Source organism: Filicampus tigris, chromosome 5, assembly GCF_054856515.1.
Source record: "Filicampus tigris isolate MCC_2025a chromosome 5, RoL_Ftig_1.0, whole genome shotgun sequence".
Classification (NCBI taxonomy): domain Eukaryota; kingdom Metazoa; phylum Chordata; class Actinopteri; order Syngnathiformes; family Syngnathidae; genus Filicampus; species Filicampus tigris.
In genome coordinates this window covers 3,944,882-3,960,009 of record NC_141221.1, presented here as the reverse complement: position 1 = coordinate 3,960,009, position 15,128 = coordinate 3,944,882, and the positions used below count along the sequence as shown (strand labels likewise).

Sequence of the window (15,128 nt, the reverse complement as noted above, 5' to 3'; positions counted from 1 at the left end):
AAGGACCACATTTTTACATCAGAGAACAGTAGCAGCAGACAGCACTAAATAACCCAGATTAGTTGAGTCTTGACTCTTGAGTCACATTAAAATTAAGAGATATGTGCATCAAACTACTGAAAATCACCCATTGCACATATTTGTAGGGCCAATTTAAGATTCAGCAGGTTTCATGCATTATGAACATCATATGTACACATATTCCTTTCATGGTTTGAATGAACTAACAGGGGAAAGGTTCGATCGTTCATCTACATCAAACATTGGGACGAGTTGACTTCAGTTAGATCTCCAAAGACTCTTTCATCACTTTGACCTATCTATCTTGCACTTTCATCCGCAGCTAACGAGGGGCTCATTAATTTCTCATCAAAGAGCGCTGGAGGTGCACGTTGGATATTCACCCCCCCATGGACCAGAAGTGGATAGGGGTCAATCATATTTTAAACAATAAACGTGGGGTACAAAGGGCACAGATGCGTGCATAAATACATAAAACGAGGTGAATATATCTCAGGCTGCGCCCACAATCAGATGAATTTCATTTTATACATCAGAGACAAAAGCAAGGGAAAGGAAGAAGATGACGCAGTGGGAATTGAAGGCAATGCTTATGTGCAGGATGGATGTTCCACCATCTTCACTTCTCTCTGCCTCCTCTCCTTGTCTCGCTCAACTACTCTGGTTTGTGGCTATTTGTGTGTGGCTCAGTTTGCCAAAAACATTTTGCCCCTGAACCTTGAGCTGAAAATAACTCTGAAGTTCGTATATTGGTATCTTATCTTTTCAGATTTCTTTGCAGAAAGCCAAACCGTTAAAATAAAAAATTAAATTAAAAAAAGGAGCATACAAATTTTAAGTGGCTTCCCGTGAGATGAAATAATTTAATCTGTATTAGAAATTGTTTCAAGATCTAATTAAATTAAATGGTGATCATGCATTTCAGCACTAAAAGATGTATGTGAAAGGTTATGTAAAAAAAAAAAAAAAGGAGTAGGATTAATAAAACCTTTTGTGACAGGAAAATAACGTGCCAATCCATATGTGGAATGCTAGATTAAGCGCATTCAAGACTCATCTTGTTTTATGAACAGGTTTAAGAATGTATGTTGATCCCTCCAGAACAAACTGTTGAATTACCAAATGGTTCCAGGATTGGTATTATTTATTTATTTATTTATTTTTTTTACAGACAGTTTTAGGAGAAGCATCACTGCCAAATTTCACGAAGACCATCTGGGATATTAATCAAACGTGCACGTGTATGAACACAACACAAATTATTTTCAAAACTTGACTTTTAAGTCTGAGACAACACGCCTGATGAGACAAAGACGGCAGTACTGTCCTCACTCAATTTGTGTCACAGCGCCACCAAGCAGCTTCATGGCTTACTACATGGAACGTTTGACAATAAATACTGTATCTACATTGTGTATAGATAGATTTACTCATAAATACAGTACAGGTTATTTTATATTTAAATCTAAGGGTACAGGTGTATTCCTATATCAACACCATACATTGTCAAACATAGAAACTTTTGTTATTTATTATTTGCGAGTCCAATAGAAGATGAATGGATGGATGTTGATCTGTTGAGGTTGTTTTTTTGGAGGACATGTTTCTTTGTGGGCAGCAGGATGACCTCACCGTTTCTGGGCTCAACTCCCTGCTCCGGCCTACCTGCGTGAAGTTTGCACGTTCTCCCCATACTTGCGTGGGTTATCCAAGACTCCGGGCACTCCGCCGTCTTCCCACATTCCAAAAACAAGTAGACTCCAGCTCACCTACAACCCTTGGATCAGTGATGAAGAAAATTCATGGTAAATGGTCTTTCACTTGTATATATCGCTTTTCCACCTATTAAGGCACTTAAAGCGCTTGATACTGAGTTCACATTCACCTACTGATGGCGCAGCATCAGGAGCAACTGGGGGTTCGGTATCTTGCTCAAGGACACTCCGACATGGTCACAAGGACCGGGTATCAAACCCACACCCTCTGGGTTGGGAAACAACCACTGTAATTTTATCTATAGTTAAGAATCTTATCCATCTATGCACATTGCCTTTTGTGTATTTGTCAACATAAGCCACACTGTTCAAAGCTACCACTGTTCCTTAATGTTGTAATTGAAAGCTTGCTTTACTGTAAATTTGGATGAATTTATTGTTTCAAGCAAGTACTTCCACAATACATTCATATAGGTTCTCTCGTTTTGGTTTGGATTAGTCTGCACTAATGCTACAATTATAGCGGTCCATCTGGTTGTTTTTGTCTTTTTTTCCCTCAATAAGTGTGTCAGAAAATGCCCAATTTGCCCATTTTTTTAATCAGGAATAATGGAAGTTTTGAAATCTGGTAATTGTCAATATTATAGGTTATAAAAATACAATCCCATACAATTTTATTTATAGCGCATTTCATAACAGCTAGAGCTGTAACAAAGCACTTTATATACAAACAACAAAATAGCCATGATACAACAAAATGGAATCAATAAATTAACACAAAACACTATATACACAATAGACACTGGAAAAGAGTCAGAAATTTCAGGACGGCTCAAAAGCCAAGAGCAAAAATTTTTTTTTAAAAAACATTGAATTCAACTGATTTTTTTAATAACAAGTGTAATTGTACATGAACAAAAATTTAAAGAGTGCAAAAAAGGGATTCAAACTAATTTACAACTGCCAAAACTGTTGTGTTTGCCTAAACCTATCAGTGTCCATGCTACAGGCTTTTACATGTGTCCATGCCGAGGCTTTTTTTTTTTTTTTTTTTTTTTACCTGGAGCAGTGATAGGCACTGAAGCAGTTTCTGGTCAACTGAAGACACAGCCCAACTTTGCACTCTTTACACATCCAAGTTGTGCTTTTTTTGCAAACTGTGCACTGCTTCCTCCCCATGCTGGCTGTCTGTCTTCTTACAGTGTCCACTGATGTGTTGGTGGGGACAGGAAAGTGACCTTGAGCGTGGGGCTTACAGGGGCCAGTGACACCAAGCAGCTGTGCACACAGCTGCTCCTGGAAGGCCTGGCGTGCGAGTGGCCTCTGGTGGTGCATCCTGCTCAGCTCCCTGTGCACGATGAAGCTGTTTGTGACAGCAATGTCCAAAAGGTGTTGAAAAACTCTGACTGGCCACCTCATCGTTTTTCTTTGCACCGAGTGTGTGCCCAGTATTTGATCCGAGGTGCCCACTCCCCCCCATGCACTTGTTGTGCTTGGTGACAGCTGCGGGTCTGGGGACAGGGACCCTCTGACTTTGGCCATCATCTGTTTTGTGCCACCGCAGGACAGTCTCCCCTGTGTATACAGGGTGGACAGTTGTGGCGATGGAGACCATTTTGGTGTCCATCCATTTCACAAAGAGAATGTCACCATCCCTGATCCACCTGATGGAGCCTCTTTTGGATTTTCCGTCCAAGGCATTCTCCAGAGACTTTGGGACATCAACTCTGCTCTGTCGATAAGTCCCGCAGGCCCCCAGAACCCCTGCTGGCTAAGGTGACGGAACAGGAGAGGGCTGGTGTAAAAATTGTCACAGTAAACAATGTAGCCACCCCCCCAGAAAGTCCTTGTTTACCAGCTCCGCCACCACAACAAACGAAAGCCCCATCCCCGAAGATGTCTTGTTCTCCCCTGTGTACAGTTTGAAATCCACGGTGTAGCCATTCACATCAGCCAATCCGAAAAATTTTAGCCCCCACTTGGCTTTCACGTATTGCTTGAATGCCAGCCTTGCCTTTGTGGCGACCATCCTCTCATCCACAGAGATGTGCTGCTTTGGATTATAGATAGTCTTGCAGCGGGTTCGGATAATGTCCAAGAGAGATGTGACCTGCTGAAGGGGGTCGTAGTCCTCTGTACCCCTCCTCTGCTCATTCCTCACATCCTCCTCTGGATCACTCACATGCAAATGTGAGGCAATGGCTCTGAATCTGTCTCGAGACAGTGCTGAAGCCGGAAACAGTACTTGAAAAATCGTTTTTTTCCTCCAAAAGTCTGACATTCGTGGGAGATTGCACACAGCCATGAAAAGTAGCAGTGTTGTTACAGTGACTTGGAAAAGGTTTCCTGCCGGCAACGACAGGTTCGTATTTAAAGCTTTCCTTATGTTCTTTCTATGTACTTTCTTTGTTAAGAATGATAAAGAAAATATGGTGAATTTTTGCAGCATATAAGACAAATCAAATTCCATCAAATCTGATTGAGTGTTATTTTGACCACGAGATGGCGCTCACTTATCCTTTTGTCTACTTTCTGGCGTCACTAGCGACATGTAACGTCACTTCCGTTTCTCAACTTCCGCTATGTCCATGTGTTTACAAAAAAATTGCAACTAGTCTTGACATATTTCGGATAATTTTTTCGACAGAGTCTCGCCGTTTAAGACATGGGAAAGCTTAATGTGGTGGTGTTGAGATACTTGTCTCGAGATGACTTCCGGGTGCTCACGGCGGTAAAATATATTTCTCATGTCCATGCTGTCTGAGTTAGCGTCGACTAGGCTATTTTGTTCTACTTAGATGTATAGACATATAGCGACATATTTTATTAATGGTGAAGCTAATTGTTGTTATCGTTTTACAGCTGCTACTTGATGTTAATATTAGTATTGCATAGCTACGTAACGGAATATATGCGTGCAATCTAGATTTGCCGTGCTATTGTACTTTAGTAGGTAGCTTTCAGGAAGTCTTTCACAAAATTCGGGTCAGAACGTTAAATCGCAACCTTTTAATTGGTTCGCAGATTGTCACTGGAAAATACTATACCCTGTTTTATTGAGTGTCGAGTAGGCAAACGCTTGCTTGGTTATTATGACGAACAAATCTACATTACTGTGAATGTTGTGATAATGTCAGAATTATTCACAGCTGACTGACACTCATTCATGTCTTTAATTGAAAATGGAAAACTACTTTTCACTCACTAACAAATCGCTGGCGTTGGGACAAAACCTTGTACCTCTGAAAAAGTCACTTCTCAGGAGACTCCAAAAATGACAAGTTCGTTCACCCATTAGCATTGCGCCATGAAAGAGAGCAAGCCATGTTCAACACTTTAGGTTGGTCAATGTGTAAAAGTAACACCCACGCGTGTGAACTGACCAATAGTCTAATTTTTTTGTTTAAATATGAAATTCCCCAAAACGTGACTTACGAGGTTTTGACCTGGTGCCAGCAAAATGTAACTTTTGTCTGTTTTTATAAATTTCATCATATTATCACATTTCCGCTTGTAGGTTGAGATGGGGATGAAGAATCATGAGATTGTTCCAGTGAGTCTCCTCTCATCCATTGCCAGCCTCAAGCACGGTGGCTGCAACAAGATTCTCAGAGAGCTGGTCAAACATAAACTTGTGGCCTACGAACGCACAAAGAGTAATCTTTTTTTTGTCTTACTTTGTTTTTATTTAGTTTTCAACCACAAAATATCAACACAAATGATTCAACTATACTTTAGATAGCGCTTCCAAAACAGCTGCAGGTGTAACAAAGCTCTTTACAGAACAAAACAAAAGACATAACATAACATAACATGAGGAATGGAAGCTATTTAGCAAAAAAAGTAAATAAAATTCACAGCACTTCCGGTTGAGAAAATATCAATAACTGTTAACTTCTATTGTGATTCTACGTCAATGAAACACAAATGTTAAAATTCCAGTGTAGGATGGCTAATGAAAAAATGAACCGCTCCATGACATAAAGTTTGCGTATACTGTACTGTCCATCCATTCTGAAAGGCCGTGTTCCTTGCCACCTGTAATATTTGCAGTAGGTGCCAGTCTTCTTCAGCCAGATGAAAGGCTGCCCAAATAAAATACACTGAAATAAGAGTAATCGTGACAATTCTACCTTGCATGTTTTAGTATAAGAATGTCTGTCTTGTGTTTTGTTCTAATTTGATGTGTATTATGTTTTAGCCGTGCAAGGCTACAGGTTGAACTTTGGAGGATATGACTACCTAGCCCTCAAGACCTTGTCTTCCAGAGATGTTATTGCTTCAGTTGGCAACCAAATGGGTGTCGGCAAAGAGTCAGGTAAAGTTTACACTTGATACATTTTAGTCTGCACTCTGCACTCACTTGTTATAAGCTCACGCACATGTAAACGGGTTATTCCAAATGTTTCAAATGAAATCCTAATTTTGACCTTAACCCGAATATTGACTGCATGTAAATGTAGTGTGTGTAGTGTAGTGCAGTTGTACACCAGTACAAACTGCCAGCACAATAATGAACATAATTGTCAAACTAATAACGCTTAACTGTGTCCATAACAATTGAGCGTTATTGCATTTGTCCATTTTTTCATACATTGTATTGGATCCCATTAAATTATACATCTCAACCTAATGAAATATCTAGTGAATGTATGACAGCATGTGATTTGGCTTCCACAGTTGTACACCTATGCAGTGTTTGAAACGTATCTATTTGTGTTTCATTTTTTCAGATATTTATATTGTGGCAAATCAAGATGGGGAGCAATACGCTCTAAAACTTCACAGATTGGGTCGCACCTCCTTCAGAAACCTAAAGAATAAGAGGGATTACCACAAGCACAGAAAGAACATGTCCTGGCTCTACCTCTCTCGCCTCTCTGCCATGAAGGAGTTTGCCTACATGAAGGTAATGCAAACCATGCCGCACTTTCAGTCTTATGCATCTTATTTGGAATATGGCTACTCCTCAGGGTAGAGGCGTTGTTAAATGTGTTTAATCGTTTGTATCAACACATTCTTTCCCCAGGCACTCTATGACCGAGGCTTCCCTGTGCCCAAGCCTGTGGACTACAACAGACATGCGGTAGTAATGGAGCTCATCAATGGATATCCACTGTATGGAAACAAGGCATCCCTCTTTTTGTAATCACTTCGCTTCGCGTTGTAGATCTTCTAATGAGTTGTTTTCATCCTCGTGTCAGGTGTCAGGTGCACAAGCTGCAAGATCCACCCGCCCTGTACAGCGAGTTCATGGAGCTCATCGTCAAACTGGCCAACCACGGCCTGATTCATGGGGATTTTAACGAGTTCAACCTGATGCTAGACGATCAGGATCACATAACAATGATCGACTTCCCTCAGATGGTATCCACCTCACATCCCAACGCTGAATGGTAAGTGCTCATGCCTGTAAAACACTGCATTGCGAAACCTTTCCGATGAGTGAACAGTTGCACACCCATCACCTTTTCAATCCCTCCTCTGATCCTTGTAGGTATTTTGATCGAGACGTCAAATGCATACGAGATTTCTTTGCGAAACGATATAGTTATGAGAGTGAGCTGTTCCCCACCTTCAAAGATATCAGGTAATGTCTTACTGGCAAATTGAATACAACTGTATTGTAATATAGCATCGAGTTGAAAATAAAATGCGTGTCGTGGTTTGTGTTCATAATGATGTTGCTATGACATTGCTAAGCACTTCATCGCCTTTTTGAACGCATACCATTTAAATGTTAACCTTCAGGTTTAACAAAATGTTCAATCAATATATTTGACAGGTGTTTCCTTGGCCTATAACGTGCTACATTACTTTGAATCATGAGTTCGCTATGTGTCTCGAAACATACGATCTTGTGATCAAGTGCCTTCTTAATGCAGTGGAAACATTTGGGGTTTTTTTCTCACAGACGCTCGTGTTCTCTCGATGTCGAGGTCTCAGCGAGCGGTTTCACCAAAGACCTGCAGGAAGATGCTGCAGTGTTCCATCCAGCCGGACCTGAGGGAGAGCAAGATGATGCGGATGAGGACAGCGACAAAGAGGAGATGGGCGAGGAAGCCGAAACAGAAGAGCAAAGTGTGGATGTGACTGACTACAACAATGCAATTCTGGAACTCGAGGGCCTGAAAGTCAGCGACACAAATGCTGACCTACAGGATGATGAGGGGAGGGAAAAAGAAGAGGTGGAGAGTGAAAAAAGAGAAGAGGAGGAGGAGACAAATGCTGCCCCTATAAGCACTGATAAGACAGTGAATGACTTGGAGGAAGAGCTGGAGGACGAGTTCCTTGAACTTTCAGACCTCTCTGCATCGAACAAAGACTTCAAACCTTTCAGGTACTGACCAGAAAAAGTTGATTTGTCATTCATATTGTCTAATTAGTTTTGTTTGTTTTTGTATGTGTGCAGCAGTGGCATTGTGTAGCTTTTGATGATTCTTTCATCAGTCTTTCAGCCAGATGACACAATGCAATTATTTCTTAATGTTTTGCAGGGACTCAGACAGCCTTCTGCAGATGGCAGAACACAGGAGGAGGCGGACAGACAGCGAGGCTACAATGGGCAGCACAGGAAGCTGCTCAAGCATCCCACCAGTAAGTAAGAAATAAAGCTGATGTTTAGGCACCATCAATTGTGATTTGGCGTTGCCAAATAAATGTTTAACAGATAAGACTAGTGTCTGTCAGGTTGGGTTGTAAGTTAATGTGTATTGCAGGACGTGGTCCGTCAGAAGGTGCGGCGACAGCTCACCAAACAACAGAAGTCAGCACAGAGGAGACGTCTGCAGAAGGGGGAAGCCAACTTGGTGACCAAATCCAGACGAGAGAATGAAAACAACATTAAGTCTAGTTTGGAGAGCGCCACCTTTTGGGGATGAATGCTTGTCTGGTACTCACCTGCCTAAAGAAGGTTAACATGGACCAGTAACATCCCATTAGGCCTTCTCCATTTTGGTCAACTATCAGCATACAATTCCATGCATATGTGGACTACTCCCCTGTGGCTGTGTCATGAACAATATTGTCATTCAAACAATTGCTTAATGTGTATTTCTCCGTTTTTTCAAAACAATGAAAACTGAGGGAAAGTTCACTTCGTGAAAGGTAACGCACACAAAGTGATTACCATAAACACACTAAATTCCTATCGAAGTATGACGAAATAAACACGATCCAGAAAGATGGAGGAAATGGTCGCTGATTTCACAAATCCTAGCACAACATTTTAAGCGATGAAGAGAAAAAGTGGATCTGGCAGTTGAAGGAGTGTGGTTTCTCAGAATTTGCTCCATTTTTGTTGGCGGCATTCAGAAAGCGGGTGAATTCCAACTTGAACAAAGGCTATTCATTTCCAAGAGGATGAATGGAGCTCAGACCCCAAGCTCAGTGGGCTCAAAAACTTGGGGGGGACAAAAGTTTTGCCCCCCGCCCCCTCCCACACTTTGCAAACTAAATTAGCATCATTCTGATAGGGCTGGGTGAAAATTTCAACAAATTCAGACAGTACTCATAACAGGTTCTTCTTGAGTTGTCGTATGTTCAATTTTGCAACTACGTGCAGCTTTTTAAAGTGAGTGGTCAGGGATTAGCCAGCTGCACAGCTTGATGGGAGGGGCTCAGCATTCCAGGGCTGTACCTCTGCGTGCAGAGAGAGTGAGGGGCCCTCTCAGCTAATTGGCAGCAAGAGTGACAAAGGTGGTCCGCTTCAAACAAAAAAAACGTAGTGAGACTGGGTGGACCCGGAGACGGAGGAGGGGGAAAGGGGAAATGAGGTTTAGTAGGTGGAGAGAGAAAGAGGGGCCCGACTTTAGATTTTGAGTTATTTCCCTGTAATGTTGCCATCCTGCATTGACATGGCAGTGGAGCCTGAGACAGGTGAATCAGACAAGTTGACTCTGATTTTTTAGGAATCTGTGAATGAGGATGACTAAAGTGGACGATGAGGACAGTATCATGTCCTACTTGTGTCACAGTGACATTGATGTCAGCCCCAAAGACTGTAAGTAAACTTTCAATTTATAGTTCCACTTTACAGTAAGGGTATTAAGAGCTATTTATATTGTGTATCCACTTTCTTACTAGTTTGTGAACACTTCCTTGAGACTTACTAAAGCCCACATTCAGCTCTTGTCAATGATAATACTTGATTAATGATATTTTTATTGGGTTTTGCAACAAGGCTTCACTTGGCAAGTTGATGTCGTTTACAATTAACTGTGTAACTGTATATGTGTGTGTGTTATATATACACGCACGCACACACATAGGGTTCATAATGTAGGTTATCGGTGCATGTTAAGATGTTAGCTTATTTTCAGGTAATGTCAGCAGCAATACATGATCAGTTACACAATTGTCAGGACCGGTTTGTTGTAATTCTGTTGCACAGAAACCTGACTTACAAGACTGGTCAACAGCTCATTTTAATCAGAGATGGATGTGTCCCTAAATGCATGACGCTGAAATGACTTTACTTTTATTGGGGGGCACATCCCGTTTTTAAGATTTTTTTTCATTTTTAAGTTTGATCAGTAAAAGCTTGCGCAACACGGATTTTACCGTGTGTTGTAATTTATAGCTATGACATTTCCCCCCCAAAATTAAACCCATTAAAGTGGGGTAAACGATGTCAAAAAAGTAAGAATTTTAAAACGGGGTGTTACATATGGTTTCTATTCTCAATGAATGTCCTCATCTTGTGTGTCCAGTCAATGTAGTATCTATGCTCCATAACTTCTGGGAACAGAAGCAGGTGGGTCACATGGGTGGCTCCTCCTCCACTGGATCAGATGGTTCTGTGGTGGATGCAGCGAGCCAGATGGAAACCTTGCTCCTGTATGAATCTGCAGCTTCCCGCGGTCCACCGTTTGTCTGCTATGTCACACTGCCCGGAGGAAGTTGCTTTGGGAACTATAAGGTGTGTCAATAATACAACTAAAATGATCCCGTCTAGTGTATCGAACTTGACTGTGTTTAATGACATCATGAGTTGCTTGGAGTGGGCTGCTGTAGATAATTTGGACAAATATAAACATGTACTGTACTTTAACATATTAATAATTGCACTCAATATTCTGGGATAAAAGTATTTCAATGAGTGTCAGTTTTCTATTTTAAATTACTTGTGTTTACTTTGGCACTTTGTGGATGAATCTTCTGGCGTGTGTTTATGCTCCATCAATGCATAATTGGCATTGATAACAACATGGAACTAAAAGCATTGAATGTGCTGAGTCATTAATGGTTCTAATAGCTCAAGATATCCATTAAAACATATGAACATTATAAAGATGATGTCAATATGCTGTATTTAGCCGTTAATAAATGCAGCGTTAGTTGCACTCTAGTAATTCTCTATCAATGTTCACTTTTGAAAATGGTGAAAATGTCAGTCTACATACAGTGTTTTGCCAATTTTCCGATTTAAATCATTTTAACACATAATATTCATAGTCAACTGGAAGAAACACTTTAAGATTTCAACCGATGCCAAATTTGACATGTATTGCACAAATTTGACTTATGCAGGTAGCAACAACCAAGTCACATCCATTTTCATTTGTTCCATGATATTCAGCCTTATATGACATTAACGAAGCAAGACATTTTGTGCTTACAATGTGGACAATTCATTTCAAAGCAGTGTCAAGGTGGCTTAAAATTAAAGGGAACGTTGATTGGGCTGAACATTGGCATCCTGGGATGCCCAAAAATTGGGCAGAGACTGCTTGATTGACAATTCAGCCTGAAGACGTCAGTGAATTCCTGACATTTACTACTACTTACAATTTTAGTATTGTTTCCTGGCTTGCTTTGTCCACGTCCTGTTTTCAAACATTTTTTGAACATTTAAGCAGCTATTCAATATGAGAGAACTGAAGGTAAACTTCTCATTCTCTTATAAGTGAGTGCGTGGATCGGCTCATTGTTTTTATGTTTTCGGAGGTTGAAGTTCAATGCAGTTTTATAAGTAGTGTAAATTCAGTGATTTAGACTGTACAAATTGTGTCCAGTTCCTCCACTGACGTCAGTCCAAGATATGTGGGGAGGAAGGGGGTGTTTAAGAAAAAGAGGTGGTACAAGACTATGTGTTTATTTACTGATTTCTCCAAAATAAATTCATCTAACTGAAAACGCAAGCTAGTTTCATTTTCCTAATCAGAGCTCCATAATGAGAGTTTTTTGTTGTTGTTGTGGGGACTTCTGGGGATGGGGCATCCATCCATCCATTACTCTCCTGGCCAAGTAGTCCCTTTAATGTTGTTTAACGTGACTCTAATCCCGTGGTGCCTCTCACATGTGCATTGTGACTCAGGCCGGCGCACCATGTGATCAACTATCTGTTACTGCCTCTCCTTTGTGATGTGAGCTCTGATCCCGTGATTACCTGCAGTGAAGTGTAAAATGGAAACATATCTGAAAGAGCATGTCGGTCTCCAGAACGAAAGTTCATTTTTCGACCCATACCCTCTCTCTCACCCCCAGCTGTGCAATACTCAGGCAGAGGCCCGTCGAGACGCTGCCCGAGTGGCCCTGATGAACTCACTTGTCAATGAACTGCCTTGTCGACGCATATGCCCTCAGTTCATCGCTCAGAGTCTGCAGCAGGCCGCATTAGACAGCGAGGTCAGCTTTAACACGTCAAATATGGCAACTTTACATGCGTTCGTCCAACAGGAGAAAAAGCAGTCGATTATGTCAACAAGGTTTATATTAACCTTCTGTGTTGTCACTGACCAGGTTTCTATAGACGATGCAAATGATTCAAGCACACATATAGGAACATACAGTCTGCTTCTCCACTCTTACATGGGAAGGACCATGCTGCAGTTCCAGGTAAAATATCGCTCTGGATGCTATTATTATTTTTGCTGTTATAAATAAATCACCTGCAGCAAGACTTGATGGTGCTACGGTGCCTAATCAAAACATTTGGAGCCACAAATAAATTCATTCACACGCCCACTGGGAGGCCGTTTCCCTCTCCGTTTTTTGTTAATATATTCTTTATCTATTGTTTTCCCCATCACTCAAATGCTCAGTTTGAATCCAGGAGGAAAACCCTACCTTTGTAGAAATAATCAATGGATGGCGACAGAGGGTTTCCCACAGAAAATAGATTCGTTATCATTCCAGCTTATGCTTAAGTACGCACATATTCCTTACCTCATTTGTTTGCACACGTTCATGCGCAAATTATGCAGACCTACGTACAGTATATGTTCACTCTTCACTCAAGGGTCTGCGCTCACAGGCGTCAAGTTGATTGTGTTCTGTATAACAATAACGCCCAGCAGTATCAGAAGTACGAGGAAATGGAGTCTATCTCTATCCCTCAAGCAAAATGTACTCTATTGCATTCCATATTACAATAATAATTGCTGAAGTCTAAGTTGACTGTTTATACCTTTTCCAGATCCAAATGTGTACAGGTATGCTCTCAAAGCATATAAGTCCAATGTCAAGGGTATTTGACATTGGTCTTCTATGCTTTCAGTATTTTTTGTGGTACAACCCTCCAGACAACCATTGTCCCCAAGTCCTGTACTATGTAAATAATACTGTAGATGTACTTTTTTGCGACTTAGAGAAGATGCAAGGTTGGAGGTACAGTATTGTGATCAGAGATCAACATACTGTATATAAACATATTTAAGCCATTAAAGCCTAAAGCGCCCGGCTCAACAGCTCCCCAAAACCTAAAGATTTTAAAAATCGAGTGGCAATTACATCCTCTATTTTGTTACAGAGACGTCGATATTGTCATTGTCTACAAACATATATCTTAACCATATATCACGACACCATCATGTGTATATTCTGATCCGGTTAAGAGAACAAAAATTGGATAAAAAAAAAAGAAAATGACGTATATGCTCTCCAGGCTTAAAGGGTAGAAAGACGCAACAGCGCTCCAGGCTTTAAGTGTAGAAAGACGGTTATGCACTCCCATCTTTAATGGGTTAACAGATGCAGATGTGTAAAGTAGCAGGCAGGTACAACATTGCCTCATACATCACATATTAGATCTGTCATATTTGGTCTATTTTAGTTGCCATCAGTACCACAGACAAATAAAGAGCCTGTACTATACTGAGTTTGTTTTCTTTTGTGCATATCTTAGCGATGTCGTAAATAAAAACACTCATAAATGATGCCGTGTAAATGTAACAGACCTCCATGTTTAACGTGTATCGCACAACTACAGGAGATGATGACAGTTTTTCAGCTGCTGCACTGGAATGGAACACTAAAAGCGCTAAGAGAAAGGCAATGCTCTCGTCAGGTATGGACAAAGAGCATAATTTTTTTTCTTCAAAGTAATATCTCTACTGCAAACCCCTTGTTTTATCATTCAGAGCGTGATTGCCTATTACACCCAGCGCGGTCTTGACGAGTATATGCGCAGCAGCATGGCTCTGGACTGGCTCGGGCGGGAGCAGAGCTCACCAGGCCAACTGGGGGAGGAGCTGCAGGTGGCGCAAAGGGAGCTGCTGCTGGCTCGGTGTCGAGGCATCGAGCTGCGTTTCTACAAGGAGAAGACAGGCATCCTCACCTTGGCTCTCAGTCAAGCATATATCCACCACACACCAGAGGTCCACAGCCACACACATGATGACAAGGAGGAACAACTTCCCTTGCAAATAATGTGCTCCCATGATAGAGAAGTGCTGCTGACGCCATCCTGCAGTCCATCACCACCTCTCCAAGAACACGCAAATCCATCAGTTTGTGAAAATGGTGGCAGGAGCGTTCCCTCTGATTGTTTCTCAAACTGTTCACTTTTCACTCACATGCATTCACTAAACCACAATATATCTGAGGATACATAGATTGCAAACATTTCAACATATTATCAACAGCATCTACTTATATGTCTGTGTTGTATGAATTTATTCAACTGTAATAATATTTTCATCGTACTAAACACAATAGCAGTTATTTAGGTGCTTACAGTATTTCATTTAAGGCAAGCCAATAATCAAGTGTTTTGATACATATACTGTACAGGATTCACAGTGAATATGAGTAAAAATTAGCATTCTGTGTAGGTACAGTATCATTTTAGCTGAATATTGAAATTATACAACTTTATGATACACTGACAAAACACCTTCGTTCCACTTTTCTTGGCTAATTTATGTCAAATTACGTTGTACATGTTTTATATGACTCCCAAAACCAACTGTGAAGCATGTTGGGCCGTTTGTTTACTATGATCTTGAAGGTTGTTGTTAATCTATAAAAAACAAAAACGTGTGTATTCAATGAGATGCTAGCATGTAATGTAGCGTCTGTATGTGTATGCAATGAAAAGGGAAAATGTGTAAATACATTTTGTTTCTCAGTCACTGTTTACAACACGATTGTAAATTGGTATTTGTGGTT

General features: G+C 40.9%; 2 protein-coding genes across 2 annotated transcripts; both read left to right on the top strand.

Annotated features, from left to right (window-relative positions):
• The first annotated feature begins 4,273 nt into the window (after positions 1-4,273).
• Positions 4,274-8,930, top strand: riok2 (RIO kinase 2 (yeast)). Its single transcript, XM_086031731.1, has 10 exons — positions 4,274-4,467; positions 5,254-5,392; positions 5,938-6,054; positions 6,470-6,645; positions 6,766-6,854; positions 6,941-7,132; positions 7,234-7,326; positions 7,651-8,076; positions 8,234-8,333; positions 8,456-8,930. The coding sequence occupies exons 1-10, from the start codon at positions 4,402-4,404 to the stop codon at positions 8,615-8,617; spliced, it is 1,560 nt and encodes a 519-aa protein (XP_085887857.1). The 5' UTR covers positions 4,274-4,401; the 3' UTR covers positions 8,618-8,930.
• Positions 8,931-9,077: 147 nt separating this feature from the next.
• On the top strand, positions 9,078-15,091 carry LOC147146953 (protein limb expression 1-like). The gene is made up of 6 exons (XM_086031732.1): positions 9,078-9,738; positions 10,448-10,656; positions 12,225-12,365; positions 12,480-12,575; positions 13,948-14,025; positions 14,099-15,091. Exons 1-6 carry the CDS (start codon positions 9,657-9,659, stop codon positions 14,570-14,572), a joined length of 1,080 nt encoding a protein of 359 aa, XP_085887858.1. The 5' UTR covers positions 9,078-9,656; the 3' UTR covers positions 14,573-15,091.
• The last annotated feature ends 37 nt before the right edge of the window (positions 15,092-15,128 follow it).

What these genes read in the sequence shown, in the direction of transcription:
- riok2 (XM_086031731.1), top strand. Translation starts at nt 4,402, where the DNA reads ATGGGAAAGCTTAATGTGGTGGTGTTGAGATACTTGTCTCGAGATGAC. An exon ending in GGCCTACGAACGCACAAAGA is followed by an intron (nt 5,393 to 5,937) that starts GTAATCTTTTTT and finishes ATTATGTTTTAG; the next exon opens with CCGTGCAAGGCTACAGGTTG. An exon ending in TCACATCCCAACGCTGAATG is followed by an intron (nt 7,133 to 7,233) that starts GTAAGTGCTCAT and finishes TGATCCTTGTAG; the next exon opens with GTATTTTGATCGAGACGTCA.
- LOC147146953 (XM_086031732.1), top strand. Translation starts at nt 9,657, where the DNA reads ATGAGGATGACTAAAGTGGACGATGAGGACAGTATCATGTCCTACTTG. An exon ending in TGATGTCAGCCCCAAAGACT is followed by an intron (nt 9,739 to 10,447) that starts GTAAGTAAACTT and finishes TTGTGTGTCCAG; the next exon opens with TCAATGTAGTATCTATGCTC. An exon ending in GTTGCTTTGGGAACTATAAG is followed by an intron (nt 10,657 to 12,224) that starts GTGTGTCAATAA and finishes TCTCACCCCCAG; the next exon opens with CTGTGCAATACTCAGGCAGA.